The sequence below is a fragment of the Lagenorhynchus albirostris genome, chromosome 3, assembly GCF_949774975.1.
Source record: "Lagenorhynchus albirostris chromosome 3, mLagAlb1.1, whole genome shotgun sequence".
In the NCBI taxonomy this organism is placed as follows: Eukaryota; Metazoa; Chordata; class Mammalia; order Artiodactyla; family Delphinidae; genus Lagenorhynchus; species Lagenorhynchus albirostris.
In genome coordinates, this window is record NC_083097.1 from 159,709,471 (window position 1) to 159,731,073 (window position 21,603).

A 21,603-nucleotide genomic window follows, 5' to 3' on the forward strand; every position below is an offset into this window, starting at 1 on the left:
GAGAAGAAGGGCCCTAGGAGGGAGAATGGGGTGCCCACTGCCTGCACCCCTGACTCCTGCAAAGGTGCTATTAAAGTTGGAATATTTACAGCTGGCAGCACAGGCTGAGAGGCGGAGCCAGCGGGAATGACCCAGTCAGTCAAGTCACCCAGCACCTACAATTGACACGGAAGTGTGACTGTGGGGCAGTGCAGGGTAGCTCCCAGGGTGTGGCCTGGGTACCCCAGGAGCTTCTTGTCTGTGTGGTGTCTTTGTGCTGCATGTATCTGTGTTGTGTGGCTGTGTGTTGCGTGTGACTGAGCCATCTGTGGTTCGGTGAGACCCCAGGTCCCTGTGTGGAGCCCTCGGGAGGCTGCGACGGTGTGCCCCAGGGTGACAGCAAGTAGCTGCGTGGGCTCTTTCCACAGCTGTTGGAAGCTATGGCATAGCGGTGCCGATGCTTGTATCTGTGCGGCTGTGTGCGTGTGTGAACGTCGAGTGTGTTTCAACGTTCTGTAACAGACACTATTTGAGCTGTGTATACCTACGTGTGTGACAGTGTATCCCTGGGCAGACTGTGTGTGTGGCGGTTCCCACCCGTGCTGGGCGTGGGTAGCTCTGCGGGGCGATACACCCAGTATAACTGCCTGTAGCTTTACGGGGCTATCAGTAGTTGTTCCAGTAGCTATAGAGACTTACGTGTGCAGTCCTGTGTCGGAGAATGTAGCCGCAACTAAGTGTGTGGCTGTGTTCTTGGGTGTACAATTTGGGTGTATCTGTGTGTAGCCGTGATCAGCTGTGTCCCGCTGTGTGTCCCCGGGTGGCTGTCCCCAGTCGCACCGAGTATGTGTATCCCCGCGCCCCCTCCCCCCGCGGCGGGCACTGCGCGTGCGCGCCCGGCCCACGGTCCCGGCGGCGGGACCCACCCGCGCTCACGCCATCGCCCCTTTAAGAGCGGCGCCCGCGGGCGACGGGGAGGCGGCGGGCGGGGGCGCGCGCGGCGGGAGGAGGGGGCGCGCGCTTCCCGGAACAGCCCGCGCTGAGGGAAGAGAGGAAGAAAATAAAACCCGCGGCCGGAGCCGAAGCTGGAGCTGCCGCCGCCGCCGTCTCAGCCGTCTGGAGCTCCCCCGCGCGGACGATGCCCGCGATGCCCGCGCGGGGCTCGGGGCGGTGAGGCCCGGGGCGCGGGGTAGCTATGGCGACCGGGAGCGCGGCCCGCGGCGCCGCCTGACAGGTGTGGGGCCCCGGCGGCGGCGGCGGCGGCACGGAGCAGCATGTACGCCAAGGGGGGCAAGGGCTCGGCCGTGCCCTCCGACAGCCAGGCACGAGAGAAGTGAGTCGGTGGTCCGGGACCGTGGGAGACGGGGGCGGGGCTCGGTGGCCGCGCTGCTTCCGTGGCCCTAACGCCGGCGGGCACCGCGTGGGGCACGTGGGTGCGGGGCAGGAGCGAGATTTAAGGGGCGCGCGAGACCGGAGGGGCTGGAGGGTCGCAAGCTACAGGGGAGCTCGCTAGACCCAAGGGGCGTGAGGGGCTTAAGGGGTCGCGAGATTTGAGGGGACGCGCGAGATTCGAGAGGTCGTGAGAGTAGAAGGGACCCCGGAGACCCGAGGGGGGTGAGATTGCGGGGGCGCGCGAGATTCGAGCGGGACTAGAGGGTCGCGAGACCTTCCCGACGGTTAAGCCTTGGGTGTGGGAGGTTGCGAACGCGTGTGCGCGCGGAATCGCCATTCGTGCCGCTTCCCCCATCCTCTGGGGAAGTTTCCCGGACAGGCGAGACTGGCCGCTCTGGGCGCCTCCCCCCTCCCCCGCTGCTTACCGAAAGCTTGAGAGACGCGAGAAGGGCTTGAGGGGCGCCGGCCCCACCCCTGAAAGGCCACCTGTCCAGCCGGGCCTGGGGCAGCTGGGTGGGGCCCTTGGGGAAGCCGCAGGATCACAGTCCTGGGGCCCCCACTTGTTCTGGGCATGGCGCTGGGCCGTGGGTAGCAGATGGTCTTAGGCTGGTAGAGGGGCAGGTTCCTAACTCCCAGACTCTGCAGTGAGGGGCGGAGGGCGCTCAGAGCTTCTTGGGGTGGGGAGGAAGCTGAGCTGTTGTGCTTGTCTCCTGGCCCTGCCACTTACCTGCCCTGTGGCTTTGGGTGAGGGAGCACTCCCTCTTAGGCTTATTTTCCTATCCTGAGAAATGCAGACATAATAACAGTGCTGTCTCTTAGGTTTGGGGAGTGTTTGAAAGGTGCTAGGACGTGTGACTGTCTCACAGCAAGGGCACCCAACAGTTTGCGATATTGTTAAAAGAGAAGGCTTTTGATGTCTGATGGCCAATGGCTGATTTGCAGGATCCTAGAAGTCAAGCCACCTAGGGCAGGAAACCAGCTGCTGGAGCAGTTAGGAGGCTGAGTTATTGGGGAGAGGTCCCATGATGACTCTCTTTGAGGGCCAGAGCGGGAGTGAGGACTTGAATGTCTGGGCAGTGAAAAGGAGCCCTGAATATGGGCTGTCTCCTGTCTTTTCTTCCTGGACTGACACTGGGGCACCACCTCTCCCCCCAACCCAAGGATGAGTGTCCATTCTCTACCCAGCCTCGGGGTCATTTTGGAGAAGAGATTCTTCTGGCCAGGAGATGCTAGACAGATGATTGCCCTTCCAGACCTCTCTTGTCTGCACAGTTATGAGGTTGGGGTCCATTTCCAAGCACCATTAAGCAGGAAGACTTTTTGAAACTGGTACCTGGCTCCTGCCCAGGTTGGAAGCAGGGGGGTGTAGCCACCCCACTCCTGGGGATCTTGGCACATCTCCAGCCATCCTTGTACCCTGGCTTCTGGGCTCTGGGGGCTACCACTCCCCCAGTGGGAATCGTTCACTTGTTCAGACATGTGCTGGGCTGGGTCTTGGGGTGTAGTGGTTGGGAAGCCAGGCCCTGGTCCTGAAGAAGCCCACATCCTAGCTAGGAGGCAAGTGAGTTACTCAGCAAGCCGATGGAAGGATCTGGAGCTATGCTCTGAGAAAAGCAAAATGGGAAAGTGGGCGGTAGTGAACTGTGAGGAGGTGTGTCAGGTGTGCAGAGACCTGGAGGAAGAACCGATGGCTGAGGGCAGGCACAGCAAGTGCAAAGGCCCTAGGGCGAGGCCAGGCCAAAGAGCTGGGGCTGGTGCCCAGGGTGGGGATGTGCTGTGTGGGCCAGAGAGGCTTGTGTTCCAAAGTACACTCCAGCTCCTTTGTGGAGTGGGGCTTACTGGGGGTCGCGTGAGGGTAGAGGGCCAGGAGACCTGGGGGAGGCAGGCACAGTTATCTGGGAGAGAGCTAATGGTGGCAGCTTAGGGGGTGGCTGTGGAGATAAGCGAAGGGAGGAAATAGGTTTGAGCTGGGGTCATGGTGTTTGGAGTGCGCTTCAATCCCACTAGACAGTCCAGGAGAGATTTTGACTCTTTGAACCGGGCCTCGGCTCTTGGCTAGGGATAGAAGAGGGGGTTATCTGACCTCTTGGCCAGAGCCATCCTGCACTCATCCATTTCTTGTCGAGAGGGTCCTGTAGCAGTGTTGGCTTGGAGACGAGGTTCTGCCGCTAAAGAAAGTTTGGAAAACACCAGATGGTGGCATCCACTTCACTGACGGGGATGCCAGGCCCTGGAGAGGAAGGACCCTGCTGAAGACTCAGGTTCTGGGGCACAGGAGAGCTCTCAGATGCTTGGGGCTGATACACTAGAGAGGCAGGCTGGTTGCTCTGAGCCTCAGTTTCCCCTCTGAAACACGGACAGCCGGCCTTGCAGGATTCTCACGAGGACTGGGGGAGAGGCTGCAGATAGAGCACCCCTCACAGGCATTCACCAATCATGCCACTTCCTGTCTCTGGGACTTGGTTTCCTCCTCCGTGAAATGGGGTGAAGGGGGTTCCACTGCTCGACTCTCCAGGACTGTTTTTTCCTCCCTGATCTCACCCTCCTGACTCCTCCTGCCCTTCCTCTTTTTCCTTCTTGGGCCCCTGTCCTGAGCCCCCTCTGGCTCCCCATCTCAGCACTAGGTCTGGGCTAGCCTGTCCCAGAAATGGACTTAGTGCCTGCTTGGTGCACAGATGGTGGGTCCCTGCTCTTGGGGGCTCACAGCAAACCGTGGTGACTTCTGGGTCCAGGGAATACAAGGAAGGGATGGCAGGGTGGGCGAGAGGGAGGCTGGGGTCTGAGTGGGCTGCCTGCAGGAAGACACAGCCTCTCCTTGTGTGAGTGATGAACACTCCAACCTACAGGGAAACCCCGAGATCACTTCCTACCCAGAACTAACTAGCGCTTGCATTCGGTCACTGGTTTCAGGTCTCTTTAAATAAGATGAAGGTGACAGGGACAATTGAAGGCCCCTGTGTCCCCTTTGCATCCCTTCCCCCTTCCAGTCCCAGAGGCTGTGCTGTCCTAAGTTGAGGGGAGAGATCTAAATGTTTGCATCGTGTGTGTACATCCTTGAACACCTTAAGTGCTGCCACGTGGGTTTAGAATAGTTCCGTAAGTGATGGTCACTGTCAGTGTCACTGGGTGTCTTGTGTTTTTCTCCCAGGATTAGTTTTGTTGTTTTTTTTTTTTAAGATTTATTTAGTACTTATTTATTTTTGACTGCGTCGGGTCTTAGTTGTGGCACACGGGATCTTCGTTGAGGCATGCAGATTATTTTGTTGCGGCATGCGGGCTTCTCTTTAGTTGTGGCAGCGGGTTTTCTCTCTGTAATTGTGGTGCGTGGGCTCCAGGGCATGTGGGCTCTGTAGGTTGCAGCACGCGGGCTCTCGTTGAGGCGCGTGAGCTCAGTAGTTGTGGCACACATGCCTAGTTGCCCAGCAGCATGTGGGATCTTAGTTCCCTGACCAAGGACGGAACCTGCGTCCCCTGCATTGGAAGGCGTATTCTCTCTCTATCACTGGACCACCAGGGAAGTCCCCAGGGTTAGTTCTGATATGGGCACATCACCTCAGGTAGTTTGTTCATTATCCCAGCAGGCAAGGGACTCACCATGTGTCTGTCCCATCCCTAGCTGCGCTTCCAGGTGCCCATGCCCGTGGGCATCCTTGTTGGAGGGGGGTGCATGGGTAAGAGGTTCTTGAGAAAGGAGCCCCCAAACTGAGTCCTGGAGGCTGAGCAGAGCCCGTGGACACAGGGGAGCTTTCTGGGAAGGTCTTGAGGCAGTATCTGGGGGACAAATGCTGGGATGGAATTTGTTAGTGGGGGCGGTTACTTTGACTGCTGGGTAGGAGAAAGGCTGTAAGGGGCAAATGTGGAGGCTGCCAGGAGGCCAGTGAGGAGGGTGGACACCACCCTGGCTCTTAAGAGCTGAAGGCCTGGCCATGAGGGTAGCAGAGGGGAGGGAGGAAATGTGTAGGCTGGAGAGTCCCTTAGGGGCATCGGTGGGACCTGGTGATGGATTAGATGGGGGTGAGGGGGTGACACAAGGCCTTGAGTAGAGAGGGCTTCTTCCAGCCCCCAGCAGTATGTGCCTCCAGGGGCTTTAAAGGGGAGGGGGAGCCTGGCAGGGAGCACCTCTTACCTTAATTCTTGGTTATTATGGTAATTCTTGATGATGAAGGTAGTACTGCTGCGTTTTAGTCCGGGAGGCTCCAGTACCCCATTCTGTCACCACTTCCCTGTGCAGCTGCAGCTTCTCCCCATGAGCACTCCAGGTCCGGGCACCCTGTATCCTCCAGGTCACCGTTCCTTCTGGAGGGAGGGCCCCTGGTGCACCCCACACTCCCTCCCATCTCCTGCCCTCTTGCGTCGGGAGCCCCTCTGATGGGTGGGCTCTTCATTCTGCAGGTCATTTGCTGACCAGGGCTGGGGTGGGGCCAGGATTTGGATCCAGAGCCCAGGCCCTTTCCCACAACCCATCTCAGGGCCTAGACAGCGACCTGCAAGCCATAAGCCCTCCCTGAGTGGCGGGCCCTGGAGGTCCCGAAGCAACCTGACCAGATGTCCAGGCTTCAAAAGTTTTCACTGAAAACAAACAAAGAAAGCTGCTCACGGTTTCTGAGACTTGATAAAAATTAAAGTACCAGCATATAAGAGAAATCAAGCAAAACTGAAAACCTTCTCTGGCTTCTCTTTGCTCTTGGGATAAAACCCCAAATTCTTAACATCAGAATAGTAAGTAAGTGCTGACCTTCATAAGTGCCTACTGGACATCCCGGGAGCGAGGGGGCTCAGGGTTGGTTGGTTCATTCATTGGGGTGGCTGGGGCCCCAGGATGCCCAGCGCTGTGTAAGCTCAGGAGTGAGACGAGGTCCCGCCCTCCCAAAGCTACATCCAGTGGGGGCTGCAGGCAGTAAGCAGAGGGCCTTGTGTCAAATGGAGATAAATATGATGGGGGGCAGGTGGAGAATGGAGCAGGGCTGCCGTTAGAAGTGATAGGGAAGCCTCTGCCCCGTGACTTTGGAGCCATGAGGGTCTCTAGCAGAAGTGTCTCAGGCAGGGAAATGGCCTGTGCAAAGGCCCTGGGGTGGAGAGGTAGAGAGTGGCCAACGTGTGTGGGAGGCACTGAAGGGTCTGAGTGAGGAGTGCTGGTGGGGAGGGGAGGAAGCAGCCCCTAGAGGGGCCCTGTTGAGATCCAGGTAAGTGATAGTGGTGGCCTGGACCAAGTGTGTGCTGAGGAAGGCAGGGAGAAGGCTCAGAATCAGGAGAGAGAATGCTTTTTCCTTAAGTTTTTCCCCTAAATTCAATAAATGTAGTGATCTCTGGGGGACAGCTAGGTGGATCTTCACACTTGCGCCACACCTATGTGAGTCAAGACCACCCGGGTCAGGGAACAGGAGGGGGAGGAGAGGAAGAAGCTGGGGTGGGGCTGGGCCTTTAAGATGTCAAGTGGACGGCAGACCCTGAGTTCACAGGGGAGGCCGGGCTGGAGGAACCCTGTGGGCAGCTGCACCACGTCAGTCATCAACATCAAAGCAGGAGGGGAGGCCACCCAGGGAGAAGAGAGGAGAGCTGGGGCAGGGCCGGAGGAGGGAGGGGAGAGGGCAGTGGTGGGCTCCGGGACCTGCATCCTGGGTCCGATGCCACCCCTGGCCAGTGGAGGGTGAGAGGTGATGGAGAGGGACCCGATGGGCTGGCAGCATAGAGCCCTTGGTGGCCTTAGTGGGAGCCAGCATGTTCTTCAGGAAGCTCCCTGAACCCTGAGGAGAGGCTTCTGCTCTTGGTGGGGGTGGGGCCAGACTGCAGCCCCCCATGTGCTCCCCTGCCCTGCTGCACTTCCCTTCTGGGCAGCCTACCTGGATCCCCCCACTCTGTCTTGCTCCCTGTCTCTGGGTACCTCATTCCCTGCACCGTTCGTTCCCCAAGGTGGCAGGGGGCCAGCTGGATCTCTTCAAACCTCTCTATTTGCCTGGAGGGTCGGTTGGTGAGCAGGCTGGGGCTGCTCAGGTCTCCTCCGGCCCCATTGACTTTTCATGTTCATTTCTTCACTGATGGACTCAGGCCTGGTAGATGCAGTCCACTCGTGAAGGCTCAGGAAACCTCTAGAAAGGGAGGGGGGTCCCAGGAGTGAGTTGGACAGGTGAGCCTGGAGGCTGGGGGGTGAGGAAGACCACTGGGCTGGAGAAGGGTGGATGCTGCCAGGGTGCGATGTTGGAACCTGGGGGCGCCCGGGCTGGAGGCGCTGCTGAGAGGGGTGTGATGATGAGGCAGGAACCTTGGCCAGTCTTGGGGGAGACCCATGCTCAGAACTATGTGAGCCCCACAAATCCTACCCCTCTGTGACCTGTTTCTGTCCCTCCGGTGGCTGTCACAGCTCGCGTGGTGTAATGTGAGCTGTGGACATACCTTGCCCTGGTTCAGCTGCCCACTCGGACTCCCTAATGTCCCCCCTTGTACTTCTGTAGCACACACTACCTTCCACCCCACCAGATGACTTACCTCCTCCTTTGTATTTTTGCTCCTCCGTCTCTCCCCGTGAGCAGGTAGCCTCCAGGGAGACAGGGGTCTGTTGTGTTCACTGCTCAAGGAGGTGAATGTTTGTTGAATGAATGACTGAAAGGACGGATGGATGGATGAAGGAAGGAAAAGAGGGTCCAGGGCAAGGGCAGAAGCCGTGGGGTGGGGCCTGGGACAGAAGGGCTAGAACTGCCTTGGTGAGGTCTGAGCTGGAACTGGGGGCGGGGGTGCTCTGCAGAGGGGGCTGGGATGTGAGGATTGAGCAGCCTGGCTGGGAAGGGTGAGAGAAAGCAGGAGCATGAGTCAAAGCAAGGTTATTTCAGGATGGGGCCATCAGCCAGGGGAGGGAGGCCAGCTGAGCGAGGAGGCATCTGGAAGGGCCTACAGCTTTCACCGGAGCAGCCTCAGGCTGGCCCTTGGGGAGCCCCCGGTCTTAGATCCAGACTCCCCTCGGTCCACCTGGGGCCTGGCTGGGTAGTAGGAAGACCCTGGAGGTGCCCGGAGGGGCCGGTACTGGTAGAGTGGGGGCTGGGGAATGGGTGACCCTAGCGGGTGGGGAATTGTCCCTCTGCTGGCGGGTGTGGAAGAGATTGGGGTGTGGTGGAGGCCAATGGATGGTGTTGCTGGTTGGAGCGTGGCCTGTGCTCTTGGGGTGGGCAGTGGCCGATTGGTGTGTGCAGGGGTACTGGGCACTGTGGGCATTTGGACAGGGCGGTGCCGTGGCAGCTGAGTGGCACTGCTGGCCCTACCTCCCGTTTCCCCAGACTCCCCCTTGGGGGGCTGGTGTGGATGTGTCATAGCCACCACTGGCGGATGGGAACTGATCCTGAGGGAAAGGATGGGGTCTAGGGAAACCTGGAGGAGGAAGACCTCAGGTCAGAGAGCCCCTTTTCTTCCTTGGCAGGTGAGGCTGGGAGTGAGTTAGGCCCTGGGCCCTGGCCACATGGCCCGGGGTGCCTGCCGGGAGACCCCACCCAGAGCACAAACTAGAGTGAAGCCCAGGAGCCATTTCTCCAAGGAGAGGAACTCCCTGGGGCCAAGGCTGCTATAAGGTCTCAGCATTGGCAGGATGGGGCCAGGACTTGGTCCATCAGGGGGGTGTTGAACTGAGAATTTGGCCTGGAGGTGGGGGGCTGGGGACTGCTAGGAGTGCTGCCTAGAGGAGGGGCCTGCAGGCTGTGTGTTGATGGATGTGTAGGAGTTGGCCAGGCTGAGCAACTGGTGAGGAGGCCATCTCTTCTCAGGGGTGGGGGAGGTGGGGCGAGGGGGAGACCAGCAGAGGGAAGTGAGTGAGGCTGGCAGTAGGTGGTAGGTACAATGAGGGGCTCACTGTGGGCCCCTGCCCCTCTCCACCTTCCCACCAGAGGGCAGGTGCCGCACCTTAAAACCCCTCCCAGGGACCCTCGGGGCAGAGCTTTGGGTCTGCCTGGACCTCCTGAGAGCCTGAGCCGGCCCCCACCCCTCCCGCCTGCAGGTTGGCGCTGTACGTGTATGAGTACCTGCTGCACGTTGGTGCCCAGAAGTCAGCCCAGACCTTTCTGTCCGAGGTAAGCTGGCCTGGCCAGGCAGGGCCCCCACAGCCAGCCCCTTCCTTGGCACCCACATCCTGGGGTCCTCCCTAACCCATTTTTATCAGGTCTCCGTGGTGGGGTTGGGTTGTGCCCTGGGAACTGAGGGCTGCGGAGCGGCAGGGCTGGCATCCTGGTATCTGCCCATCCATCTGAGGATCTGCCTCCCGCTCCTCTGTCCCTGTCCTCACCAAGCTGTCCCCCTCCTGGCTCCCTTGCTCTGATCTGCTGGTTTCCTGACCCGGTGTTTCCTGGGCCCCGGGCTTGGGTTGGGGCTGCCTCTTGGGAGGGGAAGGGGTCAGACAGGGCCAGGCCGTTAGCCCTCACCTTCCTTCCCTCTCCCCTGCAGATCCGATGGGAGAAGAACATTACGCTGGGGGAGCCCCCGGGCTTCCTGCATTCCTGGTGGTGGTGCGCGCAAGGCTGGTGTGGGTGGGACATGGGGGGGTTGGGGGGGGCGCGTGGGGAAACCATCGTCCCCCCCTGCCGCCCACAGCGTGTTCTGGGACTTGTACTGTGCAGCGCCCGACCGCAGAGAGGCGTGCGAGCACTCGAGTGAAGCCAAGGCCTTCCAGGACTACGTGAGTCCCCGCCCCAGGGGCTGGGACCAGGGCTCACGGGTGTGGGCAGGGTCCTGTGGCCTTGGGGGGCTGCATGGCCGGAAGCTGGCTCAGGTGGGCTAGTGGGCCAGGCTGTGGGGTTTGACCTGAAATCATGGCTTCTGTGGGGTCCCTCTGCCCCCCACTGCACCCAACTCCTGACGGTCCCCATGAGCCCCACACCTTCCCGAGGCCAGCTCCTCCTTTGCTCCCCCTCACGTGAACCCTATGTGGAACCAGGTAGACAGTACCACAGCTCCTGCCTCCCTAGCTCCGTGTATGCAGGGCCGGACGGGTGGCCACCACTGCTTGTCCCCTCCCACCCCAGCCTTTCCAAGCCTTCTGGGGTGGGGGCCCAGGCAGGGGTGCTGGGGGACGGCTAACTGCCTGTGCACCCTGGAGCAGGAGAGGCCGAGCACTTGGCAGATCTCCCAACCTTGCTCTGCGACTGGGGCTGCTGACTTCACGTCTTTGGCCTCAGTTTCATACAAGTTGAGTGGGAGTCAGAGGCCTGTCCCGAGAGGTGGGTGGGTAACGTGAGGGGGCGGGCGGCACCTTGTTGTCATGGGGAGATGGCAGCCCCCTGCCTTTAACTTCTTCACCCTGGCCCGTGGGGATTGGCCACCTGGCCCCTGAGAGAGGTTCCCCCTGCCCTCCCCCCTCCCTTGCAACCACTCTTCCTGCAGTGGGCGCCTTCACATCCTGAGCCCTCTGCTCTGCTGCGCCCTCTGCTCTGCTGTGCCCCTCAGAGCCTGGCTGTTCCCCGCCCTCTGCGGTTAGTCTGGGTCCCACACCACGCACGGCCTCGCCAACAGAGAGGCCCCCCTGTGGAGGCGTGCAGGCCTCTGCAGGGCCAGGGTGCAGCCCGAGAAGGCTGGGGTTCACCATATCCCTGAAGACGCCCCATGCACGCTGTATGCGCATTTATGGAAGCCGAGGTCGCTGCTGTTCACCCCCATCAGGTCCCACTATTCATGTTGTGGTCCCGCCAGAACTGGGGTAACAGAAGTGTGTGTAGCTGTGTGCGTGCGTGACTCCGCGTGGGCCCAGCTCTCTCTCCCCAGTGTAGTCCCCAGCTCCTCCCTTTGCCTCTCCTGGGCCCCTTGAGCTCTGTTTCCCCTCCCGGGCTGCGCAGCCCTTCCCTCTCCGCGCCTGCCTTCGTCCCCGCCCCGAGCCTGGCGCCTCCGGGGAGGGGAGAGCGCGGTCTCCCAGCGGAATGAGCGCGCTTCCGGGGGCGCGCTGCTGGTTACCATGGCAGCAGGGCGCGTCAAGGGAGGGGGGTGGCGCCCCGTCCCTGGGGTGACAGGGTCCCTGTGTCAGCAGACTGAAGCCAGCTACACGTTCTGCCCCACCTCCGCACTTACTGGGGGTGGGGTGAAGGGGCGTCCTGCCGCCTCTCCCTCGCAGTCGGGGCTCCCTCCTCCCGCCCTCCGCCCCCTGAGGGGGCTCAGTCAGAGCCTCCCGGCTGGGGGCCAACCTCGGCGTCTCCAGGAAACGCGAGCGCGCCCAGCCTGTTGTTATGGCAACGCAGGCCAGGCTGGCGCCTCTGGGGGTGGTTGATTGACTTGGGGGGTCCAGCTCAGGTCACCCGACCGGGAGGGTGGGCCCTACCCCCCACCCCCCAACCCTGGATTAACCCTTCAAGGCCTAGAGTTGGGGAGCCCCATCTTCTCCCCGCCCCCACACCTCACGGTCTGGAGCGGCAGCCACCCGCACCACCACCCTCCCCAACCAGGAAATGCTCTGGCGCCTGCTGCGGCTCAAAAGGGGGGCTGCGCTCCTGCCCTCCGTAAGGGTTGGGGAGGGGTGGACAGACCCAGGGCTCAGAGCTGTTTCCCTCCAGCCACTGAGGCCGGCGCCAGCGAGAGTAGCTGCTCTAAGCCATCGTGTTGTGTTTGTGGGAGAGGGTGAGGTGGAGGGCAGGGGTGACCCAGCATTTTGGAGAGGGGCTGAGAGCTTCGTCCCCCTCCACCCCCGGGGTCACTTGGGTTTTCAAAGATTTGTGCTGGGCCCTGCGAGTGCTCGCACTGGTACCCTCCCAACTTGGGCCTGGGTAGAAATCCATTAGAGGCTGACCTTTGAGAAGGAGCAAGAAGGGGGCAGGTGTCAGTCCACAAAGGGAAGGGTGTGACTCCAGGGGCCCTGCTCCGACCCAGACGAGGGGCCCCTTTCCCCACTTCTGTAGGGCAGGATGCACTGTGTGGCCATGGGCTAAGTGCTTAGCTCTTCGGAACCCAAGTGGCTGCAGTTCCACAAATTCCTGAGTGCCCCTGTGTGCTGGCTTGTGCCAGCTGCAGGGACAGCAGTGACCCAGGCAGATCAGCCTCTTCCTTTTGGGGCCTGGAGGCGGAGGGGGGAAGATGATGCAGCCACAAGAGTCAAGGGGCCTTAAGAGAAGTGCCCTACTCAATGCCTGCAGTGTCTTCCCCCGTCCCTATCCTTTTGATGTGTCTCCTCTGCCCTAAAGACTAGGCCTCTATCTCCCCCTTTCCCCCTGCTCTGTGGGCCCCAAAGGCAGACAAGCCTGGGACTTGGAACCGACCAGAGGAAGTGGCCTGTCAGCCTGTCCCCCTGCCAACTCTGGGCCTGCCACCAGCATCTCCACCCTTGGCAGACATGGGAACTCCCCTCTCAGGCACCCGGTCTTCCCCCCTCCTCCATCTGAAGAGAGGTTGGGGGCCTGGAGACCCCACTGCAGAGTTCTGCTCTTCCTTCCCCTCCTTCCTGGAGGAGGAGGAGGGGCAGTGGTCTGTACAGTAGCTCCAAGGAGGAGCCCTCTGGGAGGGAGGTTCATCTTGAGGCTGTCTATTGATTTTTTTGTCTGTTGATTTGAGGTGTCTTGGGGGCCCAGCTAACCTGCATTGCCAGGCAGGAGGAATCAGGGCTGGTTGGGTTCGGCTGGGAGTGGGGGACTGTGCCCCCACCCATCTGAAGTTAGATTCAGACCAAAAGAACAAGGCTGTGCTAGAAGGATGCGGCACGCACTGGAGTCCTGGGTGGATGGCATTTTCAGACCCCCGGAATCCTCAGGGTGGGGACATAGGGGGCTGAGGTCCCTGATCACCTGGGCTGTGGGCTCAGCCAGGCTGGGCCCTGATCACCTCCAGGGTCACGGGTTCAGCAAGGAGGCAGAGCCCTTGCCGAGGGCCACCCAGCACATCTGGTTGCTAAGCCAGGGTGGGGACAGGGGCCGCAGCTCTTCCCTCACCTAGAGCCGCCTCCCCCCTCCCCCTCCCCTCCCCTCCCCCCTCCACTGCCCCCCCCCCCCGCAAATCCTCCCGTGCCTGAGTAGTTGGATGGCTTGGGTTCCTTGTTCCGTGGGGCCAGCTGCTTGAGGAGAGAAGGAAACACTTGGACAGGAAGTGACCTGACTTGGCTCTTGCCATCTCCCCCACCCCTGCAGAGCGCTGCAGCGGCCCCCAGCCCGGTGATGGGGAGCATGGCTCCCAATGATGCAATGGCATCAGGCCCCATGGCAACCGGCTTCTTCCAGGTATAGCCGGGGCTGGGGCTCCCTGTCTCCTGACCCTGGGTGGGCTTGTGTGGGAGGGTGACAGGCAGGGGCAATGACGGGGTGGGTATGCCCCTGCGGGCCTCGGTAGTGCTGGTGAGGGAGGGGCCATCTGGCCTGGGCCCCGCTGCGGGAGGGGGCGGGGTCTCTGCACTAGGCCTGCGCCTGTGTGTGTCGGGGCGCCTGGGGCCGCACAGCTTGGCTCGCTGAACCACGGGTCCTGCCCATGACCTCCCCCTTTGGGTCCACCCCACCCCCGCCACGTCCCGCAGATGGGGCTAGTTGGCCCACTCTCCTGCCTCCACGGTGTCCCCTCCCCTCCCTGGCCAGGCTCAGCAGAGCCACAGGAAACCGTGGAACTTCGGGTGACCTCGCTCCTCCCAACCCACCTGGTTCTGTCCTCCTAGGGCCCCCCCCCGGCTCCCAGCCTCCCCCCGACAACCCCAACGCCCCCATGATGGGGCCTCAGGTTCCGGTAAGGACCTGTGGTGCCCCGCCCCCTCGAGCACGCACACCCCTCCCCCTGGCTCTTGGGCCCGTCCCACTGCGCTCCCACGCCCCCGGCGCGGCTGGCTGAGGTCTGCCGGCTGGTCTTGGAGGAGGGGGAGGATCCAGGCTGGGGGCCCGGGTGCGGCAGGAAGCGGGTAGCTTTGGGGGCTGAGTAGGTGGGGGGAGGTGCTGATCCCCGGCCCACCTCTTCCAGCCCTTCATGTCACCGCGGTTCCCAGGGGGCCCTCGGCCCACCCTGCGGATGCCGAGTCAGGTGAGAGAGGGATGAGGGGAGGGGGGTCAGGAATTGGGCCGGGGTGGGGGCACCCACACTCAGTGCTGCCACTCCCCCTCCGCAGCCTCCCGTGGGCCTACCCGGTTCCCAGCCCCTCCTCCCTGGCGCCATGGACCCCTCCCCACGTGCTCAGGGTGAGTAGGGAAGCTCCCGCTGCTGTCCCCCGCCTCCCGTCAGGATCCCAGAGCCAGTTCCCCGCCGCCCACCGTGCAGGAATACCCCCAACCCCCAGCACAGCGCCTGTCCACACCGGGGAACGGCCGCGGCCTGAGCCCTCTTCCTTCTGCCCCCAGGTCATTCGAGCATGGGCCCGATGCAGAGGGTGACGCCTCCACGGGGCATGACCAGCGTTGGGCCCCAGGTAAGGGCTGGGCCCAGGCGACAGGGCAGCTTCAGGGGCTGCCCTCTCTCGGCTTGCCCTCTCACGGCCCCTTTACCTTCACAGAGCTACGGAAGTGGCATGCGGCCCCCACCCAACTCTCTTGCTGGCCCGGGTTTGCCCACCATGAACATGTAAGGCCCTCAGGAACCCCCGAGAGTGTGCCCATGTGGGTCACCACCCAGCTTCATGGGCTGGGTATGCTGGGGCAGACCCCGAGGCCGCACAACAGTCCCGATACTGTTTACGCCACTGCTGGGTGGGGAAACTCAGGCTCAAAGACCAGTGAGTGACGGATGGGGTTGGGATTTGAAGGCTGGCCTGGCATCTGTGCTTGGTTACTTCTCGGCCAACATCTGCTGCTCTGAGGGCACGTGGAGCAGGCTGGGGGTGTCAGGGAGTGTGTGCTGGGGGGCTATGTACCGCCTGGCTTAGACCCAGGGTCCACCACTGTCTGTTCTAGGGGACCCGGAGTGCGTGGCCCATGGGCCAGCCCCAGTGGCAACTCGGTGAGTGTCGGGATGGCGTTGGTGTGTGTGTGGGGGGGGATTAGGAGTGTGCGAGTTGGTAGAGTGGGCGGACTGCTCACAGCTGCCCATCTCCCCAGATCCCCTACTCCTCTTCCTCCCCTGGCAGCTACACGGTGAGTGATGCCGAAGCTGGGACACCCGACCTGGGGGCAGCGGTTGTGGGGTGGCAGTTGGAGGGCTTTTCTCACCTTCTTTGTCTCCCTCTGTGTGCAGGGACCCCCAGGAGGAGGTGGGCCCCCTGGAACACCCATCATGCCCAGCCCTGGAGGTACTACAGCCTGGGCGGGGCATAGGGAGGGGTGTGTTTGGGTGAGGCCCTCTCACACCCCACCCCCTCACGTGCTGCCTCAGACTCCACCAACTCCAGTGAGAACATGTACACCATCATGAACCCCATCGGGCCAGGCGCCGGCAGGGCTAATGTGAGCTGGGGCTTGCGGGGGTCGGGGTGGGGGCGGAGAGGTGGTGGCCCGAGGCCCAAGCTGCTCCTCTGCCTGCAGTTCCCGCTTGGCCCTGGTCCGGAGGCCCCCATGGCCGCCATGAGTGCGATGGAGCCTCACCATGTAAACGGATCCCTGGGTGAGTGGGCGGAGTCCCGGGACACACAGACACCCACACACACGCCCCCACCCAGCTGCTTCGCGAGCCTCGTGCGCCCCCTGGCGGCCCCCTTCAGCCCCTTCGCCTCTGTGCTTAGCCGGCGTTGGGGGCGCGCCTCGAGCTTCTCTGGGCTCAGTGACTGGGGCTGGCAGCGCTGCGGGGAGGGTCCAGTAACTAAACCGGGGGGACGCCCGGCCGCCGGCACTGACCCACCACCCCAGATCTGGGCCCTCGGCCCGGGACCCCCGGCGGTGCCCCAGTGGGCTGGGCCGAGGGAGGGGGCGCGGCCGCCGGGGAAGTTCGGGAAGGGGTCGGTGGAGCCGGCTTGGCGCGTCTGAGCCGCGTCACCGCCGTCTGTCGGTCCACAGGCTCGGGCGATCTGGACGGGTTGCCGAAGGTGAGGGGGCCGCGCTCCTGCGGGGGGCGGGGGGCGGGGCTGCGGGGTCGGCCCGCGTGGAGAGGCCTAGTCCTGGTTGGGCCGCGCGGCGGTCGGGGCCTGGCCCGCGGGGCGGGGTGTTCCGCTCTGACCGCGGCCGCCCCCAGAGCTCCCCCGGCGCCGTGGCCGGCCTGAGCAACACCCCGGGCACCCCGCGGGACGACGGCGAGATGGCGGCCGCCGGGACCTTCCTGCACCCGTTCCCGAGCGAAAGCGTAAGCGACTGCGTCGACTCCCCCCCCGCGGCGGCGTCGGGCCGGAGGGGCCTGGCGGGCAGACCCCGGCGGGGTGGCCGGGGGGCCAGAGCAAGACCGTGACCGCGGCGGGCCAGGTGGGGGGGCGGCCGCGGCATCCTTCCCTTCCTCCCGCCTTCCCCTCCCCAGGCCCGCCCTATCGCCCCGCCCCGCCCATATCCCACCCCAACCCTGGGACCCGCGGCCCAGGGCGGCCTCCCCACGCATCAACACCTGGTCCCTTTCCATCCCACGTCCACCCCGCCCTGTTCCCCCTTCCCCCCGGGGGCGGGTCCCAGCCTAGGCCGGAACTGAGCCGGCCCCCGCGCGCCACCCCCTCGTCTTTCCGCAGTACTCCCCCGGGATGACCATGAGCGTGTGATGGGGCCGCAGCCCCTTGCCCACTGCCGACCTCGGCTTCTGCCCAGCGCCCCTGCCCGGGGCCAAGGTCCAGGGGCTCGGGTGGTCTGCAGGGTGAGGGTCTGAGGTCACACCGCGGGCAACTGGACTCCCGGTCAAGGCTTGGATGGCTGGGAGGCCCCGCGCGAAGGACTCATTCATTTTATAAAAAAACGCAAGGACCTCAGAGACGTTCTTTCCTGTATGGGCCCTTCCCGCCATTTCTGTTTTGTCCAGGGGGCTCCTTGGGGGATTTCCTTTCCCCTGGAGCGCAGGGGTGGGCCCCAACAATAAACATAACTCGATTTTGGTTTTTGGCATCTGTTCTCGGGTTTCTTTGCTTTGGCTTATAGCCACAGCCTGCTTAGCCTAACCTTCAAGGGTTGTGGTTAGGCAGAGCCCCCCTCCCCCCGGGGGTTCTGGAAAGCCCCTGAGAGTTGGGACAGCAGAGTTTGGAAGGGTAGGTAGAAGTCCAGCTGGTGGAAAAGGGAGATGTGGCTGGTATTGGGGGCCGTTAGGATTAGGTCGCAGGCACCAAGAATCCACAGGTGTGGCTCAGTGGCACTGGCTTTATTGTCTGTCTGAAGGGAGCCTGGAAGGGTCGCCTGCTGAGGAGCAATGGGGGCAGGAGCTACAGGGGAGCTGTATGGCCATGGCCTTAGGTGGTGGGCATCTGGGGTGCCTCAGCCTGTGAGTGCCCATAGGCGTCACCAGTACAGCCATTGGGGGCAGTTGGCGCTGATCCTTTCTTGCAAGGCACGGGGCAGGCGGTGGCCACATGCCCAACTTGCTTGAGGCCAGGGCGCTCCATCTTGTGCTCCAGAAGCATGTGGTTCTGCGGCGGGAGCCCCACGCAGGCCCTGAGAGATGGTCACGGCTCAGCGGGGCCAGATCCCAAGACTGCCCTGCAGTCCCTAGGCTCTGTGCACAGCCCCGCCAGTGGACATCTGGGCCATAGGTGGGGATCCCCAAGGTCGGGGCACACCTGAGGATATTCTCGATGCAGCTGCGCTGGCGGAAGAGCGCGTTGACCACTGGGCTGCCCGGTGGTGCAAGCGGTGCCTTGAACAGGAAGCCAAGCAGCGACAGCACCGGGTGGAAGCTCTGCGGCTCCGGGTCGATGTCGGTGCAGAAGCTCACACGCTGGCACAGTTCAGTCAGCAGGGCCAGGTCCAGCATGATGGGCGCGGCCAGGAGTGAGTCCTGTGGGGCCAGCGGGTCAGGAGGTGGGCCGGGCTGGTGGGCAGCCCCACTCCTGCCCCCTCTTGCCCCACACCTCGCACGTGTTGTGCAGCACCAGCGTGTTGGTACCGCCCAGCATCAGCTCCGATGTGTACTCATCCAGGGCACGCTTGCTGTCACCCACGTATGGCACGTACTTGATGACCACCTGGGGGGCGGCACGAGGTCACACGGGTCCCTGCCCTTCTCTGTGGGGAGCACCGCCCCGCCCCACCCCACCCCATCCCCGCCCCTTGCCGCGTCTGCGCCCCACGCACGCAGTGGTCGGGCTCTTCGCCCGGCGAGTAGAGCACTGGGTTGCTGTGCACCATGTCGTCTACCACGCTGCTCTTCGACACCTCCTTGGAGCGGAACTGTGGCGGCGCCGACAGGTTCTGCCCGTCGTTGTTGCCCAGGTGGTTGTAGCTCACGATGGACATGGTCTGCGGGGGCAAGGAGACCCGTGGCAGCTGCAGGCCCCGCAGCACACAAGCCCACCCCTCGGGGTCCACGCCCCCCCATACTGAGCTGAGCAGCCCCCCAGGCCCACACACCTTGAGGCCAGAGCCAATAAGGAAGTCCACGAGCACGGACTTGACCTTGGTCTGCCCCGACTTGAAGTCGTCTCCACCCACAAAGACACGGCGCTGCCATGCAAGCTCGAGGGCACCAGGCACCAGCGTGTTCTGTGGGGACCCATTGAGGAAGGCGCAGCCCTCCAAGATGCTGGCCACGGCAAAGAGGGTGGAGGGCGACACTTCCAGGCCCAGCTGCGGGCAGAAGCGAGCAGTCAGCACAGAGAAGTCCGTGGGGGCTGGCCCTGAGCCTACCCCACCCCTTGGGCGCGCCCACCTGGATGGTGCGCAGCAGGTTCTCAGCGGTGTCATTGAGGCCCGGGACCACTTCGCAGAAGCGCTCCGTGTTCGCTGTCCACAGCACGATGACTTTGTCCAGCCCGGCGCTGGACCGGAAGTCGCGGATGTCCCTACGGATCTGCTCCAGCTGGGGGAGGGGGGGATGGAGGGGGAGGAGGTTGTACAGGCTCCCCCGACCTCTGGAGGCCTGGGCCACTCAGTTCCCCAAGTGCAAAGTGGGACCTGGACCCTCGGGATGGAAGCATGGGGACAAAAGAGGGGTAACAGGTGGTGGGGAGGGAGGACAAGTGGCAGGGGTAATGGACGCGGGGTGGGGCTGCACCTGCTGCGCGCGCGTGCCCGGGATTACGTTGTCGGCGCGCGCGCTCTGGTTAGCTGCGATGAACTCGGGGATGTAGACGGAGGGCCGCGGGCGCAGGGCCTCCATGTGCGGCCACAGTTGCTCCTGCAGCCCCCAATCCAGTACCTGCGCGCGCCGCATCGCCTCCGCCAGGTTCAGCGACGATATGTCCCAGCCTGGGGGGGACCCTCAAGCTCGGCCCGGCCCCAATCCTGGGCCCCTCTAGGCCTCGCCTCCCACACCACCCCCGACCCAGGGCCCCGCCCACCGTCGAACACGATGTCGTCGGGTGCCACCATGGGCAGCAGCGAGCTGAAGGGCACGAACACCTCCTGGCCCTCGGCGTCCAGACCCAGGCTAACAGTGCCCGCCTGCGTCAGCGAGCCGTAGTAGTTGGCCTCCTGGGTTGGGGGGTGGGCAGAGGGGGCTGAGTGAAGGGTGGGCGTGGCGTGGGCCACGAGCTGGCCAGGACCCCTATCGGCACCCTCAAGCCCCGCCCTACTTTGGGGCACCTCCCCATGGCGCTCCGAGCCGGGGAGGAAGCCGCTCCGCTCCTGAGGTCCCACCCCGAAGCCCTCCCACACCTTAGGCTCCGCCCCCGCAAGACCCCTGAGGAGTTCCCCCCGCCCACCCGCGGAAGCCCCTCCCCGGAGTCAGCCCACAGCCAGAAACCCTGCCCACTGCGGGCCCACTCCTCCGTCGAGCCCCTCCCCCTCCGCATGGATTCCTGCGAAGCTTTCTCTCCGACCGAGCCTCGCCCGACCCCCCACCTTGCGGCCGGTGCGCGTGGGCCAGGACAGGCGCAGTCGGTTGGCCAGCACGGCAGCGGTCAGCGTGGAGCCGTTGTTCCCGCCCCAGCCGACGAGCATGACCCCGAGCCGGGGCACCTGCCGGGCGGTCCGGAAGGTGAAGCGCGTGGACGTGGGGTGCACCTGAGGGCGGGCAGCTCGGTGAGCCGCGGGGCCGCAGGCCCCTCCCGCCTCACTGCACGGCGGGAGTCGCAGAAGTTGGGCAGTTCCCGCTCCCTCCCGGCTCCCTGGTTCCCCCAGTCCCATGGCCCGCCCGGTCGGTCCCTCGCTTACCTTGAGGACGCCGCCCTCGCGGCTGACGCACGTCGTCCGGTACTCATACTGCGCCTCGATGGCCTCGGGGCTGTAGACCACGTCGGGGCTCTCGACCACGAACTCACTTGCGGCCTCCATCGCGACGAGCTGGGGGCACGGGGTTGCCAGGAGGTCAGAGGGGACCCGAGAACCGGCCGGGCCAAGCCGACTTCGGTCCCCGGGGAGCCTGCACCCCTCCTGGGGCGGCACTCACCGGCGCGGAGTCGGCTGGCACAGCAGGGGACAGCTAGGGCTCCGGGCGCGCGAACTCCAGAGAAAAGAGCCGCGGCCCCACCCCCGCCCCGCCCCTCGCTCCGCCCGCGCAGGGGAGGAGGGGCGCTCGCGAGGGGGAGGGCGCGCACCGGCTGTGGGGCTTGGGTTCGAGGCCCTTTTGCCCGGAGCTTCCGCGGCTATCTGGTCCCCGGCCCGGCAATCACGTGGGCCGCAGCCACCATCTCCCGCCGCCCCGGCCCTAGCTCGGCGCGCGTGATTAACTTAGGGCCCGCGGCCGCTTATTCCCATTTTACAAGAGAGGACTTTAAGGTTGTAAGTGAGCGCCAGGCCCCAACCACAAGGCAGGAGGTGGAGCTAGGTTAGGAAGCTCATTCTTTGCGTGAGGGGGACCAGGGGGCGCGTCTCTGGAGAAACTGAGGCACGGGACACTGAGGCAGAAGACTAAGTCAGGATTCGAATTTCAACGCGAGACGCTCCTCCAGCCCAGGCTGCCTCCTCCTCCCACTTCCTGAGCAGCAGCACCCACCAGGCACTCCACACCCACAGAGCTCGCATGGAGCGGGGGTGGCTGCGAGTCCTCGAGTTCTCGGTGTCCTCACCTATAGCAGGAGGGCTTGATAGGGCCGGGCTGGAGTGGGGGCAGGGGGAGAGACTGTTCTGTGGGGAAGGGAGGGAAGCGGATGGGCAGGGCAGAGGTGGCCAGCTGGGAGGAGCTAGGCCTGCAAAGCACTGAGCCCCTCTAAGCGCCCAGTGATAAAGGAGCGTGGGAACTCGGCAGGCGGGCGGGGGCGGCTCCCCCAGGAACTTTCCAAAACAACCGGCCTCCTCCGGCTGGAAAGTTTCCACCACTGGAGCTGGCCCAAAAGGTGGATCGTTGGGAACGTTTGCAGGAAACTTGGTCAGAGCCTGGCCTTGGGGA

The 21,603-nt window shown here is 63.5% G+C and overlaps 2 protein-coding genes across 11 annotated transcripts; one reads left to right on the plus strand and one right to left on the minus strand.

Moving 5' to 3' along the window:
• The first annotated feature begins 973 nt into the window (after nucleotides 1–973).
• On the plus strand, nucleotides 974–17,231 carry SSBP4 (single stranded DNA binding protein 4). 9 transcript variants are annotated; one of them, XM_060144741.1, is made up of 17 exons: nucleotides 978–1,312; nucleotides 9,347–9,419; nucleotides 9,790–9,851; nucleotides 9,937–10,021; nucleotides 13,443–13,532; nucleotides 14,254–14,313; nucleotides 14,399–14,468; nucleotides 14,628–14,695; nucleotides 14,780–14,847; nucleotides 15,177–15,222; nucleotides 15,321–15,356; nucleotides 15,457–15,511; nucleotides 15,595–15,665; nucleotides 15,744–15,822; nucleotides 16,212–16,240; nucleotides 16,387–16,610; nucleotides 16,865–17,231. In XM_060144741.1, the coding sequence occupies exons 1-16, from the start codon at nucleotides 1,254–1,256 to the stop codon at nucleotides 16,594–16,596; spliced, it is 1,161 nt and encodes a 386-aa protein (XP_060000724.1). In that variant the 5' UTR covers nucleotides 978–1,253; the 3' UTR covers nucleotides 16,597–16,610; nucleotides 16,865–17,231. The 9 variants fall into 9 exon arrangements, with proteins under 9 accessions (XP_060000726.1, XP_060000722.1, XP_060000721.1 ...); XM_060144745.1 differs by having other exon boundaries at nucleotides 980–1,312; nucleotides 16,387–16,494; XM_060144743.1 differs by having other exon boundaries at nucleotides 974–1,312; nucleotides 9,963–10,021; nucleotides 14,628–14,847.
• Nucleotides 17,232–17,466: 235 nt separating this feature from the next.
• Nucleotides 17,467–20,797, minus strand: ISYNA1 (inositol-3-phosphate synthase 1). Of its 2 annotated transcripts, XM_060144737.1 has the most exons (11): nucleotides 20,665–20,797; nucleotides 20,430–20,558; nucleotides 20,118–20,279; nucleotides 19,616–19,748; nucleotides 19,330–19,523; nucleotides 18,985–19,134; nucleotides 18,687–18,902; nucleotides 18,411–18,575; nucleotides 18,188–18,301; nucleotides 17,897–18,114; nucleotides 17,467–17,771 (listed from the first exon to the last, which is right to left on the minus strand). In XM_060144737.1, the coding sequence occupies exons 2-11, from the start codon at nucleotides 20,547–20,549 to the stop codon at nucleotides 17,570–17,572; spliced, it is 1,674 nt and encodes a 557-aa protein (XP_060000720.1). In that variant the 5' UTR covers nucleotides 20,550–20,558; nucleotides 20,665–20,797; the 3' UTR covers nucleotides 17,467–17,569. The 2 variants fall into 2 exon arrangements, with proteins under 2 accessions (XP_060000720.1, XP_060000719.1); XM_060144736.1 differs by having other exon boundaries at nucleotides 17,467–18,114.
• Between the last annotated feature and the right edge of the window lie 806 nt (nucleotides 20,798–21,603).